General features: G+C 43.3%; 1 protein-coding gene across 7 annotated transcripts in view; it reads left to right on the top strand.

Moving 5' to 3' along the window:
* Positions 1-22337, top strand: part of FAM107B (family with sequence similarity 107 member B) — a gene marked incomplete at its 5' end in the record, with an annotated part of 218638 nt that overhangs the window by 129276 nt on the left and 67025 nt on the right. For 2 of the 7 annotated variants that reach the window (XM_082739567.1, XM_082739568.1), the window contains one exon: positions 16336-16525. The exons of 1 other annotated variant lie outside the window; for it this stretch is intronic. Coding sequence is in view for 1 of the 6 variants with exons in the window: in XM_082739565.1 (XP_082595691.1) it covers positions 16347-16525 (179 nt within the window). Of the gene's footprint in view, positions 1-16335; positions 16526-22337 lie in introns of those variants that run through there. 4 more of the 7 variants (XM_082739566.1, XM_082739565.1, XM_082739570.1 and 1 more) reach the window with 4 other exon arrangements.

The following is a 22337-nucleotide window of genomic DNA, read 5'->3' as shown; positions in this document are numbered from 1 at the left end:
GAATATAAAACACTGAGGAGCGAAATCTGAAAAGACCTAAATAAATGGAAAGATATACCATGTTTATGGTTTATAAGACTAAATATTGTGATGATGTCTGTTCTCCCCAAATTGATTTGTAGATTTAATAGAATCTCAGTTAAAATGTCAGCAAGTCTCTTGAATTAAAAAAAAAAAAAATCAACATGTTGATTCTAAAATGCATATGAAAAGCAAAGGACTTAGTATAACCAAAATAATTTTGAGGAAGAACAAAGTTGGATGACTCACACTGAGTGATTTTAAAACTTACTATAAAGGCAAGACAAATAAAATATGATGGTATTAATGAAAAGATTGCTATATAGACACACGGTACATAATAGAAAGTCCAGAAATAGACCACACTTATATAGTCAATTGATTTTCCACAAAGCTACCCAGGTAATTCAATGTATAAAAAATTGTCTTTTCAACAAATGAAACTGAAACAATTGAACATCCTTGTGCCAAAAAAATTGCAAAAGCCAAAACAACAACAACAACAACAACAAAAATAACAAAAAGCTCACCCTTACCTAGCACCACATGCAAAAATAGATCATAGACCTAAATGTAGAAGCAAAAACTAAAAAAAAAAAAAAATCATTTAGAAGAAAACATAAGAGAAAGTATTTGGGACTTTGGCTTGGGCAAAGGCTTTTTTTAGCTAGGACACAAAAACACAAACTCCAGAAGAAAAGAAAAGAATGAATATGACAGCAACTTAAAGATTTACTTCTCCAGAAGACCCTGTTTAGAAAATAAAGAGAGGTTACAAACGGGGAGAAAATACTCGCAAGACATACACTTAATAAAGAATAAAAAAATTCTTACATCTTCACCACTAAGGAAACACACAACCAATAAAAACTGGACAGAAGATTTGAACAGATGCTCCACTAAAGTAAATATGTGGATGGCAAGCAAGCACACGAAAAGAGGTTTGACATCATAAGCCATTAGGGATATAAAAATTAAAACCACAGTGAACTATCACTGCACACCTATTAGAATGGTTAAAATAAAATATACTGACAAGACCAAGTGCCGACGCAGTGTAGAACAACCAAAATTCCCATGCGTTGCTGGTGCGAATGTAAACACAGGACTTTGGGGGAACAGCGGGCACTCCTAGCAAGCGAAATATACACTCACCACCTGTATTGATTTCCTAGAACTGCTGTAATACTGTATCACCAACCGAGTGGTTTAAAACAACGGAAATTAATTGTCTTATTGTCTCACACTTCTGGCAGCTGGAAGGGTAAAAAGGAGGTCAGCAGAGTCAAACTCCCTCTGAAATATAGAGAGGACCACTCTTCCTTGCATCTTCTAGCAATAGGTCCTTGCTGGTGATCCTTGGCATTCTTTGGTCTACAGACGCACCGCTGCGGTATCTGCTTCCATTGCCCTATGTCCTCAGTGGGCCTGTTTTGCGTCTCCTCTTCTCTTAGAAGGACACTAGTCACATCCATATCCAATATGAGTGGGAGACATAATTCAACTCATAATACCATTCGACATGACAATCCCATCCTTAGGTTGTTTTTGTTTATGTTTTGTTTTTAAGATTTATTTATTTATTTTAGAGAGCATGCACGAGCAAGCAGGGGAGAGGGGAAGAGGGAGAGAGAGAATCCTGAAGTGAACTTCCCGCCGAGCATGGAGCCCAATGTGGGGCTCGATCCCAGGACCCTGCGACTATGACCTGAGCTGAAATCAAGAGTCAACCGCTTAACCAACTATGCCGCCCAGGCGCCCCTCCATCCTTCAGTATTCACCCAAGATAAATGAAAACTGTGTCCTCACGAGGACCTGTATGAGGGGTTTATAGCAGCTGTATTTATGATCATCCAAAATAGGAAACAACCCAAACATTCGTCAACTGTGAATGAATAAATGCACATCCCTATAGTAGAATGCCACTTGGCAATAAAAGGGTCAAACTCCTGATACATCCAAGAGCATGGGTGGATCTCAAAACATGATGTTAAGTGAAAGAAGCTGCACAGAAAAGACTGGAAACTACCGTTTACCCAACAATTTGGAAAAGGCAGAACTGTGGGTCAAAACGCAGAGGAAACAGATGTGAGAAAAGCGTCCTGATCCCAGAGTTGCAAAGGGGACTTTTTCAGGTGATAAAACTATTCTCCATCATAATTGCGGTGATAGTTATATAAGAGTATACGTTTGTCAAAAGAGTGATTTTTACTGTATGTAAATTACACCTCAATAAAACTGACTTTCACAAAGAGTCTTGGGTACTGCATTGGAAAATCAAAAGTACTTACCCCCACCCCTGGAACTTAGGATTCTTTGAGATCTCACTGTAGGTGATCTGTATACAAACTTTTCTAACTTGAGGATTTAAGGTTTCTAACAAAGATTGCTACACATATTAGGGTTAACTGACATTAGCAAACATCAGTATTGCTTGCCATGGCTGGAGATGAAGAAAGGATATCTCCAGAGAGCCAGAGTCTGTCCTTTGGAGGAATGGCCCTCAGATCATTACGGGGAGCAGCCCCTAAGACCATCAGAGTCAGAAAGCTGTCATGGGGAGCAGCAGCGAGGCTCCCAGCCCGAGCTCCTGTGTGCACCACTGACTCTTCCCACCTTGGCATTTTCCTGAATGTTCCCTACTTACCTCTCCTGACAGCACTTCTTGGCACGTGGCTGTGTTCTGCCTTCCGTAACGCGACAACCTATTCCTAGTTTTCATCTGTCTTGCTCTGGGCTCATCGTTCTGCTTTTGTCTGCATTCAAATATGGATAAATGACTTTCATGTTTCCTACCCATTGCGAAATTATGATATGTTAAGCTTCACACAATATAATGTACAATTTTATGTTAAATCAGATTTGAAGTATACTATTTTTTTTTTAAGGCTGTGTCTCCTGCAGAGCATGACTTCTTTCTGAACAAGTCTGGGGCTCTCTCTCACTTTGTGCTTCAAGGTTAAGAGTCCTGTGTCTTCTCCAGGGGTCATAACCAGAGGAGGTCCTACCTTCTGGTGCAACCCCCTTCTCTTTACAGATACACTTCTCAACATACAACAACTGCTTAAAAGGAACATAACAAGGGACGCCTGGGTGGCAAAGTCGGCTAAACATCCGACTCTTGGTTTCGGCTCAGGTCATGATCTTGGGGCGGTGACATTGAGCCTTGGGTCAGGCTCCATGCTAAGTGGGGAGTCTGCTTAGGACTCTCTCTGCCTCTCTCTCACCCCTTTCTCGCACGTGCTGTCTCTCTCAAATAAAAAAAAAAAAATAAAAAAAAAAGGAACATAACAAGAATCACACATATGCCTCAACAGGAAGGTTTGTTTCCTGAGGCTTTAATTCACAGTGAAAACCAAGGATTGACCTTCAAAAAAAAAAAAAATCTTAAAATATCCCATGTTTTTCTCACTGCCAATTTCCTTTTCCTCCCCGCCTCTCCGTTTCCTCTTCTTCCCTCCCACCCCACTCATGTGCTGGTCAGCTCTTCCCTCTTTTTGCTCCCTTTTCTCTAGCCTTCCCTCTCCCCTCACTTCTCTTTCTCCCCCTGCTCCCCTCTGCCCACCTGACCGTCTTGTATCTAGTTTATATTTGTATTTTCCCTGCTCTCTTTGCTGTGAGACTGTGATGAGGGCTCAAGTATGTTTTTCAGTAAAGCTGTTCTTATTTAATAAAGTTTGGTGTTCTCTGCTAAGCCTAGCCGAAAACCTCCACAAACTTGCCTACGGTATACTCATGGGGGCCTTCCACTTTTTGATGCCAGGCAGACGTAGGCGAGGAACAATACCCTATATTTGGTTCTTGGTGTGGTTCCAGCTCATGCATATTCATATTTCCTACCTCATTAGTAGTCCCCTGGGCTTACTCTGTGTCATCAGGAGAGCACTGAGAATTGTGGAAATCTCAATTAAGACCATGCCCCTTGTCGTTTCATTGGCCTTGATATTTTTTGAAACACAAGTTTCCAGTTGTTTCATAGAATGGCTAATCAGATTCTTTTTCTATATATAAAAGTAAGTTTTAAGAACGGTTATTCCAGCAAATGTGGAATGTGCCCTAAGTTCAGCTTTATCAAAATTCCCAATAAAGACAATCAGTTCTGCATTCCATAAGCAGATTAAAATCATTATTTAAAAATAATGTCTCTGAGGACCTTTGCATAACACAGCAGGGAAATACCTAACCTCTTTTAGAAAGATTTAAAAATAATGACTATAAAAATGTTTGGGGGTTCGCCTAGATGGCTCAGTCAGTCAAGTGTCTGACTCTTGATTTTGTCTAAGGTCATGATCTCAGAGTGGTGAGATCGAATGCCCTGCTGGGCTCCACACTCAGCCAGAGTCTGCTTAAGATTTTCTCCCTCTCCCTCTGCCCCTCCTCTCTGCACCATCCTCCTTGCTCTCTCTCTCTCTAAAAAAATAAAAATTAAGAAAATTTAAATAGCTGAAGAAATAAGCTGTATTAGTATTTTATTAGTATTTTATTTTATTAGTATTTTTTGTGATTATATCACATAATTGGGAAGTGATATAATATTTTAAGTAATTTTATCATTGTGATTTTCAATATAATTCAACAAATATCTATAGCTCCTCATATACAAAGTATATAGTATATATACTACATACATATACATGTATACATGTATATATACTAAATACATAGTAGCTAAACCCCGAGGGAATGAAAACGCTCCCTGCCCTCATGATTTACAAAGGAATTAGGGAGAAAAGAGATGCACGAGAAATCGTAATGTACAACAAATAACAAGTTTATTATCTTCTTGAGTGTAGATGCCCTGCCTTTCATTTAACTTATTCTCCTCTCAAATCTAGCTCAGTCCTTTACATACAGAGATTCTTAGTGTATTAGAAAAACTAAGTGTTATAAAAAAGAAATAATGCAAGCAATTCATTGCAGATTACAAAAGTTAGGGAAGGTCTCATGGAAGTAGGACTTGCGCTGAAACTTACAATATAGGTAGAATTTGGATCTGTTCAAAGGGAGAGGCCGACCATTCCTGCCAGGGAAAAAGAGCATGAATGAGATTCAGAGGTGGGAGCAAGTGTGCGGAGCAGGTGTGAGGAAAACGGCTGGAGCAGAGCGTTCCCTCAGGGTTTAATGTTTAGAAGGCCAATAAAGATAATCACTAGTGCTCTCGACACAGGATCACTCCCATCAGCTTAGGAAGAGCATACCAAGAATTACACACAGGCCTCAATATGCCACTCACTTCTTCCATTTTAAAACCAAAACCAAACAGAATCTTTCTTGGCTCTATATTTCCTTCTCTAAAAAAAGTTGCCTGTACTAGCTGCCTCTAATTCCTCTCTTTGAGTCTCTCTTGAAGTCACCCTATTAAGGCTCCCATGCCCACAGCTCCACCAGTGATCTCTGGGTGGGTAAATCCATCTGTCAGGTCCCAGCCCCCACCCCTCTGGACATGGACCTGCCAACCATATTTGAAACAGGTGACCACTCTCTCCTCCTCAAACCACTGGCCTCCCTGGTCCACCAGGACCCATACTGTCCTGGTTTTCATTCATTCATTGGCCATTCCTTCTCTGTCTCTTGTGCTAGTGTCCATGCAACCCCCTGAGCCTGAAATGTGAGGGCAGCCCAGAGCCCACACCTCAGTCATTTCCTAGACGATATACTCAGTCTCATGTCCAGTATCAGATGCCCACTGATGACTTTTAAATTTATAACTCTGGCCTGGCCTTTCCCTCTTAGCTGTAACCTCATATCCAACTACTCATTGGTATCTTTGGATTACTAAGGGTGTATCCCAAACTGAACTCCTGATACTCTCTCCCAAAGTGGTTCCTCTCAATAGACTTCTCTTCTCAGAGAAAGGGAATTCCATCCTTTCATAGCGTCAGGCCAAAACCTTGGGCATCACCCTTGACTGTGCCCCCGACCCCCACTTCCACATCTAGTCAATTAGCAAATCCTGTTGACTCTGCCTTCAACATATTCATAACAGGGCCGTTTCTCATCACTGGTTCAAAGCACCACTGTCTCTCTCCTGGATTAATAATACAAAAGTCTTCTCAAAAAAAAAAAGAAGATTATTTATTTATTTGACAGAGAGAGCGAGTGAGCACATGCCTGTGGCTCACATGGTGGGAGGGGCAGAGAGACAGAAGCCCCAAGTGGTCTCCCTGCTGATGGCAGAGCCAGATGCACGCAGGACTCCATCCCAGGACCCATGAGATCACGACCTGAGCCAAAACCAAGAGCCGGACGCCCAACTGACTGAACCACCTAGATGCTCCCCAAGCCTTCTAAGCACTCTTCTACCTTTGGTCTTCTGCATTCTGTTTTCAACCCAGCAGCCTGGTGATCCCTTTAAAATGTGCATCAGGTCAGGTCTCTCCTCTGCTCCGAACCTCCCAGTGGCTTTCCAGCTTACTCAGAGAAAAGGCCAGGCTCTACCTGTGCTAGCCTATGGGGCCTTATGTCAACTGTCCCTCCCACCCTCCCACCTCTCCTTACCTCTCTGACCTCATCCTCCATCATCCCTCCTTGCTCAGCTCTCCAGCCACACTGGCTTCCTGATGTGCCTGGAATTTGCCTTGTGTGCTCCAGCCTCAAGACCTCTGTACCCGCTATTTAGTTACCCGGAGAGCTGGTTCTCCAGATGCCTGCACAAGGAACTGCCTCATGTCCTTCAGATATTTGCTTAAATGTCAGCATCTCAGGGAAACTTGCTATCCTGTTTAACATTACACATTCCCACTACTGCCTCCATTTCTACCCTCTTCTCAGCTTTATTATGTGTTTCTATAGCATAGCAATAAGGACATAGCAATAATGACTTACTAAATGATTTTCTACTCTTCTTTTTCCTTCCTTCCTTTCTACCTTTCCTGTTTGATTTCTTCATCTAGAATATACATCCCATAATGGCAGGGATTTTTTCCGTTTTGCTCGCTATCGTATTCTCAGGGAGGAGAACAGTGTCTGGCACAAAGAATGTGCTTGAGAAATATTGGATAAATTAATAAAATTCACTTTACTAATGAGAAAATGGATTTTGGAAAAGTGAGTAATTTAGCCAAAGTCACTCAGCTGGTGAGCAGGGGATATAAGACACATAATCACATCTATTGGATGTGATGGACCTAATCGCTGTAATATTTGGTTCTCTTTAGGTGAAGCAAGCCTCTTTATCTTCTACAAACCATGGTACTCTTCGCCAGAGCGTTTTGTATTATCTTATTTGATGACTTCTCTATCACAATGAAAAATTTTATTTTTTCCCATTGTTGGAAGTTACAGCTTGCTCAAAAGTAAATAAAGACAACAAAAGAAAATACAAGTTCAAAATCTGCATGATGATATATAACTAAAAGTTTTGTTTTGTGATTTAGTTCTATTCTGATAAGATAGGAAGAATCAGGAATTATATTAAATTTATCATCCAAAGTGGTACAACAGATCAGAAAAATTTCACGACAGAAGAAATATCATGAGTAATGCTGCAGTGAATGCGGAAAACATATATCTCTTCAAGGTACTCATTTCATTTTTTTTGCAGATATACCCAGAAGAGGGATTGCTGGATCATATGGTAGTTATATTTTTAAGAAAACCATATCTCAAAGAAAGAAGAAACTGAATTTTAATAAAAGAAAAGCCAATGGCCTTGATCAGAGGGTGCAAGTGTTGTATAATTTGTTACACTGGATTCATCTGGTGGATGTGGCTGGCTGGAGCTATGGCTTGGGCAGTAGTGTTTATTGTGTGGGGAAAATGAAAGGAGAACAGCATTGGGGGTGTCCATTCAGTGAGTATTAAGTATCTATGGCCTGGGCAAAATTTGATAGAAATGAAAAGGAAAATGGGGATTTGAGAGAAATGATAGAGAAAGCAATGGCTTTGTTTTGTGACCTAAATGGATGTGGGGCTTGAGAGAAGAAATGAAGATATCCTGAAGTCTGTGGGTGCAAGACTATCAAGGATCCTTTTGGTAAGGGGGCAGGCAAATGGTAAATTGGGAAGTTAGGAGTGAGAGGAGAAGTTCTGCTTCTCATTAGTTCCACTGATAAACTGTCTCTCAAAGAAATTAAGAAGATCTCTAACCAAGCTAAGAATTGCCATTAGCAAATAATTCTTCTTTTTAAAAAAGATTTTATTTATTCATCTGAGAGAGAAAGAGAATGAGAAAGAGCATGAGAGAGGAGAAGGTCAGAGGGAGAAGCAGTCTCCCTGTGGAGCCAGGAGCCCAATATGGGAGTCGATCCCAGGACCCCAGGACCATGACCCAAGCTGAAGGCAGTTGCCCAACTAAGCCACCAAGCCACCCAAGTCATTAGTAAATAATTCTTAAAATTAATTACCATGTCCTAGATTCCTCCCATTCTGTGAGAAAATTCTAATTGCTGATTCAATTCATTACAAGTTTATGGGACTCTCCATGTTTCCTATTTAATCTTTGGTTGGTTGTATTTTTGTAGGAAGGTTTCCATTTCATCTCATAGTGTTTCTGTATTCACTTTTTAGCCTTTGATTATTGATAGTTATGTGTCCATTTTCATTCCTAATGTATTTTTTACTTGTTTTCTGGGTTTCTTTCTCTGTCTCTCATCATTTTGAACAGATATTTGTCAATTGTGTTGGTCTTTTAAATATTTTTTTAAAAGAGAAGCAGGCAGAGAGAGAGGAGGAAGCAGGCTCCCTGCTGAGCAGAGAGCCCTATGAGGGGCTTGATCCCAGGACCCTGAGATCATGACCTGAGCCGAAGGCAGAGGCTTTAACCCACTGAGCCACCCAGGCACTCCAGTATTGGTCTTTTAAAGAGAAAGATAGTTTCTTACATTTTTGCAATTCACTCATTCATTCTTTCTTTCTTTTTTCCTCTTAAGTAGATGTTTATGCTCTGATGTGGATGATAGCAGATGGCACAGAGCAGTTGTTGTAGAGAGAAATGACCTGGAGAAAGCAAGTGCATGTCAAAGTACTGTTTCCTGCCATGTGTCTCAGCTGTTGACTTGCAAAAGGGTGGTCATTAGGGCAAAGCTGGAACCAGGACAGAGCAGGTTGTCCTAAGCAATGAGGGTGACTGTCTGAGAAGTGAACAGGCAGAATTACAAAATACTTTCAGAAATTGCTTTCAGTTGCCCGAGAAGGACTCTGTCCTGTTATTCATTCTTCTTTTTTCCTTATAAAGTTTAACTCTTTATCAACATTATCCAGCAAAAGCTAACATTACTTAGAATTTCAGTTCATGTTAAATTGTGGTGAGATGACTAAAAGAATGTTATCACTCAAAGAGTGTTTTTTCAAGCCCAGTAATCCTTAGCATTTCTAACATGTGGGGGATACAATTCTCTAAGCAGAGTTAATAAGCAAACTTTCTCTGGCAAGATTTAACATTAGCTGCAGTTTGGACTTTAGCTGTAAGTTCAGAGTGGATGGAGCAGTCCCTCCTATTTAGTCAAGCCTGGACAGCAACAGAGATACTATTAATGCTGTAATTTCCATTTAGAAGAAATATATATATATACATATATATATATATGCGCCATAATTTTTTTCCGAAGTTTTTATTTAAATTCTAGTTGGTTAATGTTTAGTGTAATATTATTTTCAGGTGTCAAATTTAGTGATTCAACACTTATATTTAACACCTGGTGCTCATCACAATAAGGGCACTCCTTAATCATCATCACTTATCTAACCCATCCCCCTGCCCACCTCCCCTCTGGTAACCATCAAGTTACAGAAGATATAGATAGATATAGGTATGGATATAGATTGCTATAAAATCACTGAGCCTTAAATCCAGAGGAGACAGTCTGCAGTGATTTGAATATTTTGTCCAAAGTCACAAAGGTCACAAAGCTAGTTGGTAGCAGAGCCATGATTGAAATCTCTTCTGTCCTAGCCTAGTCTTTATTCTATTACTCTATGAGCTTAGGTTACTGCATCACTTAAAAGGTAGATGAGAATATATAAGGGGCATTCAACTGGCTATTACCAATGCAAGAGTTTTAAGGCATACTTTCTGCTAATAGAAATCTGTATCTGGAATGCATATCAGAAAGAAGAAAAGAAAGTTAAAGTAAAATATAGAATGTTCTCAGTGAATTGTCCATTTGTTTTACATGTTAGTTATTTGAATTAGGAAACATATAGGAATTGTGCTCAAATATGAGATGGTTTGTTTACTCAGTAATATCTGCTATTACGATATCTTAATATTTTTGACAGAATTAGAGTTTGAGAGGTTTTCTCCCTCTCTTTGCCTTTTAGAGATTTTTGTTTTAGTACACAGGAAGACTCACAGGAAATCCTCTTTTCTGGTGCTGGATTCATGTGGAAAAAAAAAGACATAAAACTCAGATCTTCACACCATTCAGGAGTTGTTTATGTGGCTAACAGCTGTTTCTCTTGATTCTTAGGTGGTATTTAACTAGATTTTAATCACTATTTTATAGAGACCCTTTGATTTTAAAATTATTAATAACAAATAGCAAGTGCTTTATAAAAACAAAATTAAGCATTTTAGGCAACATGTTTATTAGAAATTTTGCAATTAAATCTCTTAAACTTTAAACTCCCTAGAAATGGCAGAGGTTCAGTAACATTATGAATTATAGCTCTGTTGTAGAGTTTGCAAAAAGCTTTGTAGCAGATTAAGTACTGAAGGGGAGAAAACTCCTTTTTATTATTGTGCTAATAGCATATTTAATGAAGTGGTTCCACTCTTTTCCTCGCAAATGCTCATGCAAAGGGACTATTTTAATATAAGAGCTCATGATGTTGCTTTTAGCACATTCTTTTTGATTTGGGTTTATCTTCCCATCCTTTCTAGATACTAATAATTTTATTTTATTTTAATTATTATTTTTCAAATATTTATTTATTTGTCTGAGAGAGAGAAAGAGAGAGCACAAGCAGAGGGTGTGGCTGGCAGAGGGAGAAGCAGGCTCCCCACTGAGCAAGGAGCCCAAGAGGGGGGGGTTCCATCCCAGGACCCTGGGATCATGCATGACCTGAGCCAGAAGGCAGATGCTTAGTCCACTGAATCACCCAGGCATCCCAATACTACTAATTTTAAAAGGTGCATACATCTAGGCATGCTGAGAAGAGATTTTGCAGAGGTAAGGAAGAGGTTTTGCAGAGGTCGAATCAGTTGACCTTAAGATAGTGAGGTGATCTGGGCCAGGCCTGGCCTAATGACACTAGCACTGTAAATGAGTCTAGAGGCAGAGATAGAGGGAGATAGAAGGGGAGGGAGGCAGAGATAGGAAGCAGGAGAAGGATTTGATGTGCCTTTGCTGACTTGATAATGGAAAGAGCCACATGGGAAGGCATGCGTGCAGCTTTTAGAATCTGAGAGAAGCTCCTACTTGACAGCCAACAAGGAAACGGAGACCTTAACCTTTATCTTAAAGACTGGACAAACTGGACCAACAAGGAACTGCAAACGTTCTGCCAACGTGACCTTCGTGCTCCAGATGAGATGAGCTATAGGCTCTGCCAAGCTCTTGATCTTGGCTGTGGGGGACCTTGAACACAGAACACAGTCAGGCCAGGCCTGAGTAAAGCAAAGATGAGCTGATATATGGGTATTGCCTGAAGTTGTTAAGTCTGTAATAATTGCTTATGTGGCAATAGACAATTAATAAATACATTGCTTTGGAATTTGGTCAAGCTTAGTTTCTTTAGAGAACTAAAGCCATTTTTCCCTCCAGTGTCCTTTTTTGAAAGCACAAATGAATAAGCAGAAATCACATCTTTACTTTGATCTATCAATTCAGGACATGAGGCCATTACCAATTTAGAGAATTTTTTGTCATGAGCTTTATGTTCCACTGCAGGTGGCTTTTGCTTGTTTTGTTTATAAATCAGAATGATTTCCTTTGAGACTATTGTTCTCAACTGTCACAGTTACACTTCACTGTGTAGTTCCTCAACTCCAATTCAAGGGAAGATTATTTCAGTGATGACTGCCAGGACTCCTCCTATCCTAGGATCCCGGCTCAGGTCCCTTTGTAATGTGACCATTGCTTTTACCATCAAGGGGTGGAGGCTGTTTCCCTGAACCTCAGATTAGGGCTGGCTCTCTGCTATTTTTGAATGATAGAATGTCACAGAATGACCTGGAATGTAGACCTCCTGGGGCCTTACAGCTTCCTCTTTCACCCCTTTGGACACAGCTGCCCCATGAGGAAGTCCTAGCGATCGTGCTGAGGGGCTATGTGGAGGACATCTGAGGTACCCAAGCAGACAGCTCCCATCAGTATCTGGACTTTGAGGTCACCCAGAGCAAGCTGGTCCCTGGCAGACTTCCCAGCTGAGGGCAAACACATGACAGAGCCTCGCTAAGGTCAAACGGAGCTCATCTCAGCTGAGTGTGGCCCCCATTGCCAGCCATAGCACTGTGAGCAAATCACCCATTCTTAGGTTAAGCTACTAAGTTTTGAGGTAATTTATCAGAGAGTGATAGTTAACTGATACAGATATTAGAGAACAGGACTTTTAAATGCTATTTTAAAATTAAAATTTTCTTTTTTTCTTTTTTTTTTTTTAAGATCTGTTTATTTCAGAGAGAGAGAGGGAGAGAGAGAGGCAGAGGGAGAAGCAGACTCCCCACTGAGCAGGGAGCCTGATGAGGACTCTGTCACCCGATGGGGAGATCATGACCTGAGCTGAAACAAAAGAGTCAGATGCTTCACCGACTGAGCCACCCAGGCGCCCCTAAAATTTTATTTCTTTTTGAATGGATGATCTATTCTGATGTCCATGTACACAGCACAAAATTTAGGATACAAGAGAATATACACATAAAAATGAATTTCCTACCTCCAGGGTGCTGTGAAACCTTTCTCATCTCTTTGGAGCCCTTCAGGAAGGATAACAGGGCATAACGTAACAATTTCAAGATTATGCATAGGGAAAAGTGACCGGCGAAGGAGATAACAGCATATCTCAATCCACATTGATTTGTTTTGCTCTACTTTATGTCCCCAGATGTACCTCTCTGCTTTCTTCAGTTTTCCTTAGGAGTAACTTTAAAAGGCCTCAAGAGGTCAGAGCAACAATGAGATTAAAGTTGAGCGTACCAGTGACGTTGTAGGTGAGTGTGATAGAATAGGAAATTATCAATCATGTTTTCCAGGAATGTCAGGTTAGGGATTCTATCACCAATAGATTAAGTGACTCAAAACCTTTCAGAGGAGTATTTTCTTTGTATTGTATTTGGAGAAAGCCAGTGAGGAAAGGCCCCTGATGCCACTGGATAATCCATATGGGTCCAGGAACAGAAACCCAACCAGAGCACAGGAGGTGTCTATGCCACTGACCTTTCCTGGAGTCCTGTTCACATCCAGAATGTGGAATCTACAGCAGACTCGGGCAGAGAGTTTGCTGTTACTGGACCTAACCCTGGGAAGTCTACTCGTGCCCTGAAAATCTAAGCATGTTCATTCTACAAACATCTCCCATGCACCTACTATATTCCAGGCACTGTTGGTAGATGGTATGGGTACAAATATAAATACTACTCTTGTCTATAACCTTAAAGTTCTTCTGGGCTCTACCCACAGTAATTCCAGGAGCCCCAAACCAAATGAGATACTTGATCCTACCTGAATCAAAACTCCCCCTAAGATTCCCAGAATGTGAAATACTCAGCCTCAAATAGTGGACTCAGTAAATGGGTGTGGGTGTCTTTTCTTTTAAGAAGGCTTTGACTCAAGAACTTCAAAGAAAAGATTTGATCTCCTCTTACTGGTTATGTTTAAATTATGTTTCCTGATACCAGGGCAGGGTAATGACAATGAAACTGTGTACATACCCCAGGCTATGGGATGAGATACATATTTCCATTCCTCTCAGAAGGCAGGGGAAATGCTGTGTGGTCACTTATCACATTCAGACACTCTGCCCACTGCCCTGGCATCACAGAAGTTTGTCACAGGTTGTTTTAAGGGGACATTCAGGCTCCCTGGTGGGTTAGTGGTTTTTCAAGTTTAGAATCTAAAATTTAATGCATACTTCTTGTATTAGTTTGCTCAGGGTGCCATAACAGTGGCTTAAGCATTTATATTCTCACAGTTCTGGAGGCTGGAAGTCCAAGTTTAAGATGCTGGTAGGGTTGGTTTCTGGGGACGCCTCTTCCTGGCTTGCATATGGCTCTTTTTGGCTATGTCCTCACATGACCTCTTTTCTGAGTGTCTTAGAGAGAGAGAGAGTGAGAGCGAGAAAGAGAAGTCTCTGGTGTCTCTTCCTCTTCTTATAAGGTCACCAGTCTTACCAAATTGTGTCCCCACCTTTATGACTTCATTTAACCTTAATTACTTCCCTAAAGGCCCTATCTCCAAATACAGTCACATTGAGGTTTAGGGGTTCGACATATGAACTTGGGAGAAGGATGCAATTCAGTTCCCAACACTTTTTATCTGGAAGATACTATGTTAAGCATGAGAGTGTATATCTTTACATAAAGATAAACATATCAAGTGTAAACTCTGTTCAAGGAGGACATATATTTACAGTACAGTGCAATAATTACCAGGCTACCCTAGGCATAAGAGGGGCAGAAAATGTCCATCCAGTCTGAGCAAGTCAGGGAAGTCTTCTCAGAGGAAGGGATCTCAGAGGAGAGGAACCCTTGTGGAGGTAGAGTGTAGTGAAGGTATGCTAGGCCCAGGGGAGACATGTAGAAGAACAAACAAGTGACAGATTCTTTCCTCCAGGCTTTGTATTCACAGAGCCTGCCCATTCAGCAAATACAGCACTCCGGCTGAGTGAAGTTCTGGGTGTCTGGGGATATTGGAAGAATACAGGGAAGAGGTCAAGGTGATAGCAAAAAGTGTACTGTAGTAAGGAGCTTGGACTTGATCATGTAGTAGGAATTGGGCACTTGCTAAAGGTGTTTAACTTGAGCAGATTTGTACTTGGAGTTCCCTGAGAAGTTTGGAGGAAAACAGTATGTGATTAGAAGCTGGGGACAGTTGGGAGACCACAGCGTGATGACAGACACCAAAGGCCAACTGTGGCAATGTTGATGGAATGGGGAGGTGGGTATCCCGGTCTTCTGTAGGATTTCTAGAACTTTGGATTGGCTCCATGTGGGGAGTGAAGGTAAAATCTAGGCTGGATCGCAGGTTCTGGTCTGGGGACTGGCAGACCCTCAGTTAATTACAGAAACAACACAGTGCAGGGACAGGGAGAGAAGAAAGATGTGTAGGAAACACTATGGATAAAGTTCACACAGGTCAGTTTCTTGGGCTGAAAAGGAGCTTCTTTCTCTCTAAATCCTGTGGCAAGTGATTCCTCCCCTCAGTGGGCTTCAGGGACCTGGAGATGGTCAGGCCCTTGAAGGGCTGTGGCTTTAGACCACCTTTGGAGTAAGTCATTTGTTAACAAAAATCATAATTGATGACTGTTGTGTGTGATCATGACCCAAGCTGTTTTAGTCAGAAAAACTTCCCGGCAAATAAACCCTTATTCATCTCTTGCCAAGAAAATTAAGAAGCTTTTGATCTAAAATCCGCCAAACTGCTGTCCTCCTTTGCTACTCTGAATTAGATATTTCTCATTTTTGTTCGATGTCGTGATTCAGGTACGTGGTAATCTGAGTCTTAGGGTTGGGCAAGAAGCAATTTGCTGTAAGACAGCTGTAAAAAAATGAAAACCAGAGAAGGGGAAAAAAGGAGGTGAAACAAACCTTCCCTCCTTGCGCACAAAATTAAATCTCCAGTTACTCTTTGATGAATGGGGACAGGGAAGGAATATGAGTAAATTTCCAGGTCACTGGGTTTCAAGTCCTGGTTTGACAGTAAATTTATACAATTCCAACAAACCTGTTTCCTTTTCCTCCCTGATTCCTTTTGAGTTTTCTTCTGTGACGTATTTGCAGGATTTCAAGGGGGACAGTCTCGCTAAGGCTCACAAGCATGGAGTGGAGTTGGAGGCCAGACGCCCACCAGCGAGTACGTGAGGGAGACAGAGACAGATGCGGAGAGGGAGGGAGAGAAAGATCTTTAACTGTGGCCCTCGTGATCCTACTCCTGGCACCTTCGATTCCCCATTTCTCTCTCTCATCTGGTGACACTTAGTATTTTTCTTCCAACCTTCCCTCTCTTCTTTCCAAGTTTCTGAAGCCAACCAAACTCAAACAACAGAAGTAAAACCTCCCGGAACCAAAACCTCAGACTTTGTCCGAGCTCCCGCCTGGCCTGGCGCACTCCCTTCGGGGCAGCCGCGGTCCCGAGCGCAGAGCCCGCAGCCAGCGCGGCGGGGCGGGGCTTGGGCGGGGCTTCCGCAGTCGCACCCCGCCCCCAGCCCTGCCCCGCCGCTTAATTCGGATGCGCGGGGCCGCGGGGTGTGAAAGAGCCGCCCTGTGCTGGACCCGCCGCCGCTGCCGTCAGAGCCGCCGCCCGCGCCGCCTCGGGGCCGCCCTGAGCAGCCGGGCCGCTGGGCGCCGCCGCGGCCGCCCGGAGCGAGCGCCGGGTTGGGAGCCGCGCGCCTTTGTGAGCGCGCCGAGGTAGGTTCGTCTCCCGCACTTACTTTGCACACAAAGACTGGGAGCTCGGGGTAGGCGGGTACCCGCCGGGGAGACTGCGCGGCCGCCCGCTCAGCCCCGACCCCCGGCCCGAGGGACCCCAGGGCGGAAAGGGCCGCCGGCTTTCCCTCCCCCCGGTCGGCCGTCAGCGCGGCGCGGGCGGTGGGGCGGGGGTCCCTACGTGCGCTAGAGGAAGACGCGCAGGGCGGTGGGCGTGTGGGAGCCCCGGCCACCCCGCGCTGTGCCCCGGGAGGGTCTGGGGTGCCGGGGCGTGGTGGGGCCCGGCGCGGTGGCCCCCAGCCCGAGGGGCTCTGGGGAGGCGGGTGCCGCCGCGAGGAAGGGGAGCTCAGGAGGCCGCTCCGCTCGGCTTATTGTTGCTTCCTCGGCCCTGAAAATGGAGAGACCCTGTCTGGAGCTGGATGCGCTGCCCACCGGGAGCGCCGCGCGCGGCCAGCTGCCGAGCCCTAGGCGCCCGGTTCGCCCCTTGCTGCGCGGCCGCGCTCGGGGTGGTGGGAGCTGGCTCCGGGGCCGGAGCGAGCCTGTGCCTGGGCAGACAAAGGAGGGGCCGCGGGGGGCTTGTCCCGCTGGTTTAAAGGTGACGGTCGCAGTGTTTCCAAACAGTCTGCAAGTAACTTTTCCATTTTTTATTCCTTTACGTACCCACTCTTCCAGTAAACCCAGCATGTTGGGTGGCGTCTGCAACCCGAGAAGTTCTAAAAATTGGGTTCCCATAATTTCTCTCCAAGCATCTTCGGGTCCCTTGGGGATGGCACAGCTATGTATGGCCAAGTTTTGACGTGCTGCATAGGGGAGGGAAACAGACCCTTCTGAAATGTTGGAGAGAAATCCTGTTGAGACGGTAAATTGCAAATCTTAATCTCTGCATCAAGATACCATACCCTTCCTTCCTCAAAAATACACAAAAACCAAAAACCATCAAAAACCACTTCAGTCAACAATAGTAGAGCTAACTTATTTGTAGAATGTGTATGGCATTAAAGAGAAATATAAAAAACGAGATGAGGCTTGTTAGGCTTTCCATTCTTTAACTTGAGGGTTTCTTGCTAACAGGTATGTTAGTTTTTGCCTCCGACTACGTTTGCCTGGCCATTACTTTGGAGTTGCTTTAAGTTGAAATAGTACCTGAGGTGCCTGTCTGGAGATTTCTTAGGGTTCGTAGTTTCAAGTTGAAAACTTTTAGTATAGAATGATGTATGTTTATTATAAAATGGAAAAAAATACAGAAAAGAAGGTCACTTACGCCTACCACCCAAACACACCCTAAGGATGAAGGCATCTTAGCTTGATTTATGGCTTGGCAGCCGTGGTGGGATTGTTTGAGAGAGAATGTGTGTGTGTGAATAAAGGAAGGAGTTACTGATTCTTGATCTTTACCAGTCGCATCAGACTAAAATATATTGAATAACCATAGTCTACAGTAGTGGTGCCACTTTTACATAGGATTAATACCAACAAGTCGCCTGAAGTGTATCTTCTTATAGCCTTAAAATAACTACTTATACAAAAGGGGGAAGGGAAGAAATAGGGAAAACAAGGTACCTTCCACATAATTTGGAAGAATGAAGCGGCAGAAAAGTTTTAGGGATTGTGTTCTTTAGATTTCAAGAGTAGTTTTGGATTGACTATTTAAAAAAATAAATAAATAAATACTTCAGCTTTTAAAATATTTAAAAAGCAAAATTCTGCGACTGGGGAGACGTATGTGATGCAAAGACACTCTTTTTGTAGAACAAGGAATGACCGAGGTTTTATAGCTAGGTGTTTACTTCTGAAAGTGGAAAAAAAGGATTTCCCCGTGAGTAGTGAGTGGTTTGGAGTGCGTGTGTTCTGTAAAAAAAGCCAAAAAACAACACACTGTTCAATCGTAGATTTGGCCCTGAATGCTTTTGTTATTGCATACACTTACTTTCCACTTGTCAAGTTTTTGGACGTTTCATTTCTCCAATTTCCACTTGTAAAAGTTTTGGACATCTTCATTACTCCATGCAAAATAAAAAGATGTTGGAGACAACTGTGTAGAAGTGAATGGAGCCTGAGGATGATGCAATACTTTTGGAAGTCAGAAGAATTTACAAGAAGGAAGTTGTAGCTTTGTACTATCAGGTGCAATCTTTGTTCCTGTTCCTAATTTGGGGCTCCTTAATCTGCATACAGGCTTATAGGGAGCTTTTGCGATACAGTAGTGACTTGTTAGTCTGTGTGTGAAGTATGTGGTGCAAAGAGTTTCGTCCGCTGTAATGATCAGCGTTCCTTCAGAAATAAGAGGACCCTGGCATATAAGTCAAAAGAAACTCAAATAGGAAATATCAGAATTTTTGGATATTGTCCTTCAATCCTCTTATGGCCTTGGACACCGGAAACACTGGAAGCAAAATGTATGCCTCTCTGGAATAGAGGTCAGAGTTAAGTAGCTTTGCCTTTTTTCTATAATGTTGCTTCGTGGGGAGGAGAGGAGACTTTGGGGTTGGTCCTGTGTCGTGGACTTAATACGGCTGTTTGTGACAGGCAGCCTCTTGCCCCCATGGACTGCAGGATTCATTCTTGGGGTATTTCAAAGGAGACTTGGTTTGTGTTTTAGAGAAGGGCTGTGAGAAATCCTGTTCCGAACTGTGGTAGGGTGGGTGCATTTATTAATTCATTTTTTTCTTTTCTTTTTTTTTTTTAGATTTTATTTATTTATTTGACAGAGAGAGAGAGAGAGGTCACAAGTAGGCAGAGAGGCAGGCATAGAGAGAGGGGCAGAGAGCCCGATGTGGGGCTTGATCCCAGGACCCTAAGATCATGACCTGAGCCGAAGGCAGAGGTTTAACCCACTGAGCCACCCAGGCGCCCTCTTTGTTTTCTTAATTGTTTAAAATGTCAGAAGATAGGGGGAAAAGGTTTATAGTGATTTTCTTTGGGAGTGGTTGAGGGGTAGAAGACTTTTTTCTCTGGAAAAAAGGACCCTAGTATATTAGTAATGTGGCTTTAGTGTTATTCATGATAACACTTGTCTGTACCTTCTTCTCTGCAGGATTCTGTGTGCAGAATGTGTTTTAAAATGGGTCAGGAAAATTGATTCAGTAAGACCTAGATTTCAGGCATTGGTAGAAGCCCCCAGATAATGTTGGAGACTTCGACAGATATGTTACTTTTTAAGTCTCAAGAAAGTAGCTGTGGATGCTGGCCCATTTTGCAACCTACTTCGGGCATATGTGTGGGGACAGCACGGGTGTCAATCATGTCAACCAGAAGTCTGTGCACAGCCCAGGCCACGTAGTGCTGGGTTGACCTGATGAGGCTTCATTTTCTTGTATAATTTCCTTGTCTTGGCCTATTTTTGCTTTTCCTTTGTGAAAGCAAGTCATTTTTCTCCCCCCTTTTGTTGCTAGTGCAGAAAGTGCTGGGCCTGATCCATTTGAACTTTTCCTTAGGCTCAATACTTAGGGAGCTCAGCTGAAAAGGAACTGAGGCTTTTACCCTTTTACCCATCTGGTATTACTGATTTCATTTTGCATCAGTAAAATAAATAATTTGGTAAGCTGGTAGAAGTTGCCATTTAGCCATGGTTAATAGGGGCTATTTCTAAGACTGGTAGGGGAAACTTTGGCTTTTCATTCACTTCTTCATTTAACAGACATTCACTTAGAGCCCCTTCCGTGCCAGCAGTGGCCTAACGTGGGGTGGATTGCAGTTGACAAGACTGATGAGGTGGGACCCTGTCCTTAGGGCAGGGCAGGCAAGGATGATATTTAAAGAACTTCTCGGGACGCCTGGGTGGCTCAGTTGGTTAAGCAGCTGCCTTCGGCTCCGGTCATGATCCCAGCGTCCTGGGTTTGAGTCCCACATCCGGCTCCTTGCTCCGCAGGGAGCCTGCTTCTCACTGTGACTCTGCCTGTGCTCGCTCTCACTCTCTCTCTCTCTCTCTCTGACAAATAAATAAATAAAATCTTTAAAAAAAAAAAAAGAACTTCTCAAAATTACACAAAGTTTTTAAATGAGTGGGGCACCTGGGTGGCTCAATCATCTGCCTTTGGCTCAGGTCATGATTTCAGGGTCCTGGAATTGAGCCCCGCCTCAGATTCCCTGGGGAGTCTGCTTCTCCCTCTCCCTCTGCACCCCCCCCCCCACAACCTGCCTGTGCCTTCTCTCTCTCTCTCTCTTTCTCTCAAATAAATAAATAAAATCTTTCAAAAACATTTTTTAAAAAGTTGTTTAAGGACAGTCCCGATAAGAGCTATGAATTAAGGTATCTCTGAAAGAATGACGGAAATCACAGCTAAAGCTGAGGGGTTGGGTTTCTGACTGAAATTAAAGGCTGTGAAGAGGCTTGGGAGGGAAATGTGCCTACTTGCTCAGGGCTGATCAGTTTGAGAGCCTGGTGGTAGGGGTGTGGCTGAACACAGGGAGAGGACTGTTTATTTTATTTTATTTTTTAAGATTTTATCCATTTATTTGACAGAGATCACAAGTAGGCAGAGAGGCAGGCGGTGGGGCTCCATCCCAGGACCCTGAGACCATGACCTGAGCCAAAGGCAGAGGCCCAACCCACTGAGCCACTCAGGTGCCCCAGGATGTTCATTTTTGTCTAGAGTATGGCTGAGGGGTTGGGGCACTTTCTATAGCGTGGAGTCTGAGAGACACAGGGAAACTATGGTATTGTTAAACCTCAAGGGTAGGGGCCCTTGGAAGTTAGTTGTGGTGGGGACATGGGGTCCTGAGCTGTCCTGAAGGCTTCCCAGGAGCTGAGGGCTGGTGTCACGTGGTGGGGACGGGTAACTGACCTCAACTGTGCCCACCGGAAGTTCTGTTACAAATGAGAAGATAAGACAGTTTTTGTGGGGAACTTGTAGAAAGACTTACTTGATGTTTTTCAAACTCTGGTGAACTGTAGGAAGGAAAATAGAGGGGAGAGGTTCAGAAAAAAGGGAGGAATGTTGCTTTAACACAAGGTGGATGCTTTAGTCCTTCTGCCGAAGATTTCACTGGAGGGGAAGCCATGGGCTCCAAGCCTTAAAAAGGCATAGCCACAGTCTGTGCTCTGGTGCTGTGTGCATGGGGAAGTGGGAGGGAGTCATGGTTTGGTGACAGCCATGTTCCCCACACACAGCGAAGTCTCGGGGTTCTGCCGTGTGAAGAAAACGCCCATTAAAAAAAAAAAAAGAACTCTCCTGCCCTTTAGAGGCCATGAAACATCAAGGGCCTCTGGGGTGTCCACAGTGCTTTTCCGGCTTATGCTGCTGAATCATAAATTCAGTCATTAGACCCAGAAGTTTTAAATGGGGGCGGTGGGGGGCAATACCCAACCTACGCAACCTTCTGGGTTCAGTCTGTGTTGTGAAGTCTCCTCCAAAAACAGGATTGAGAAAATGTGGGTTAGGGTCCAGCCATCTGCTTCCTGACTGGTTGTAGGTAGATGTAGTTTGGAGGGTTCTTGATCGTCCTTGTTGTCCATGCTGACTTGTGTTGTCCTGGCGTGTCTATGGGGTACTGCCCTGCTCAGTACCAGTCCTGGACTAGAGGGTGTGATTGGGGAATGGGATGCGTTTCTTTCTTTTTCTTTTTTTTTTCCTTTAAGATTTTATTTATTTATTTGACAGATCACAAGTAGGTGGGGGTAGGGGAGGGGACGGGAGAAGCAGGCTCCCCGCTGAGCATAGAGCCCGATGCGGGGCTTGATCCCAGGACCCTGAGATCATGACCTGAGCCAAAGGCAGAGGCTTAACCCACTGAGCCACTCAGGCACGTCAATGCAAGTGTGTTTCTGCGTGGAAACTGGGATGCGTTTCTTAAT

The sequence above is a fragment of the Mustela nivalis genome, assembly GCF_964662115.1.
Source record: "Mustela nivalis genome assembly, chromosome: 7".
NCBI lineage: Eukaryota > Metazoa > Chordata > Mammalia > Carnivora > Mustelidae > Mustela > Mustela nivalis.
This window is presented reverse-complemented; position numbering and strand designations above follow the sequence as displayed.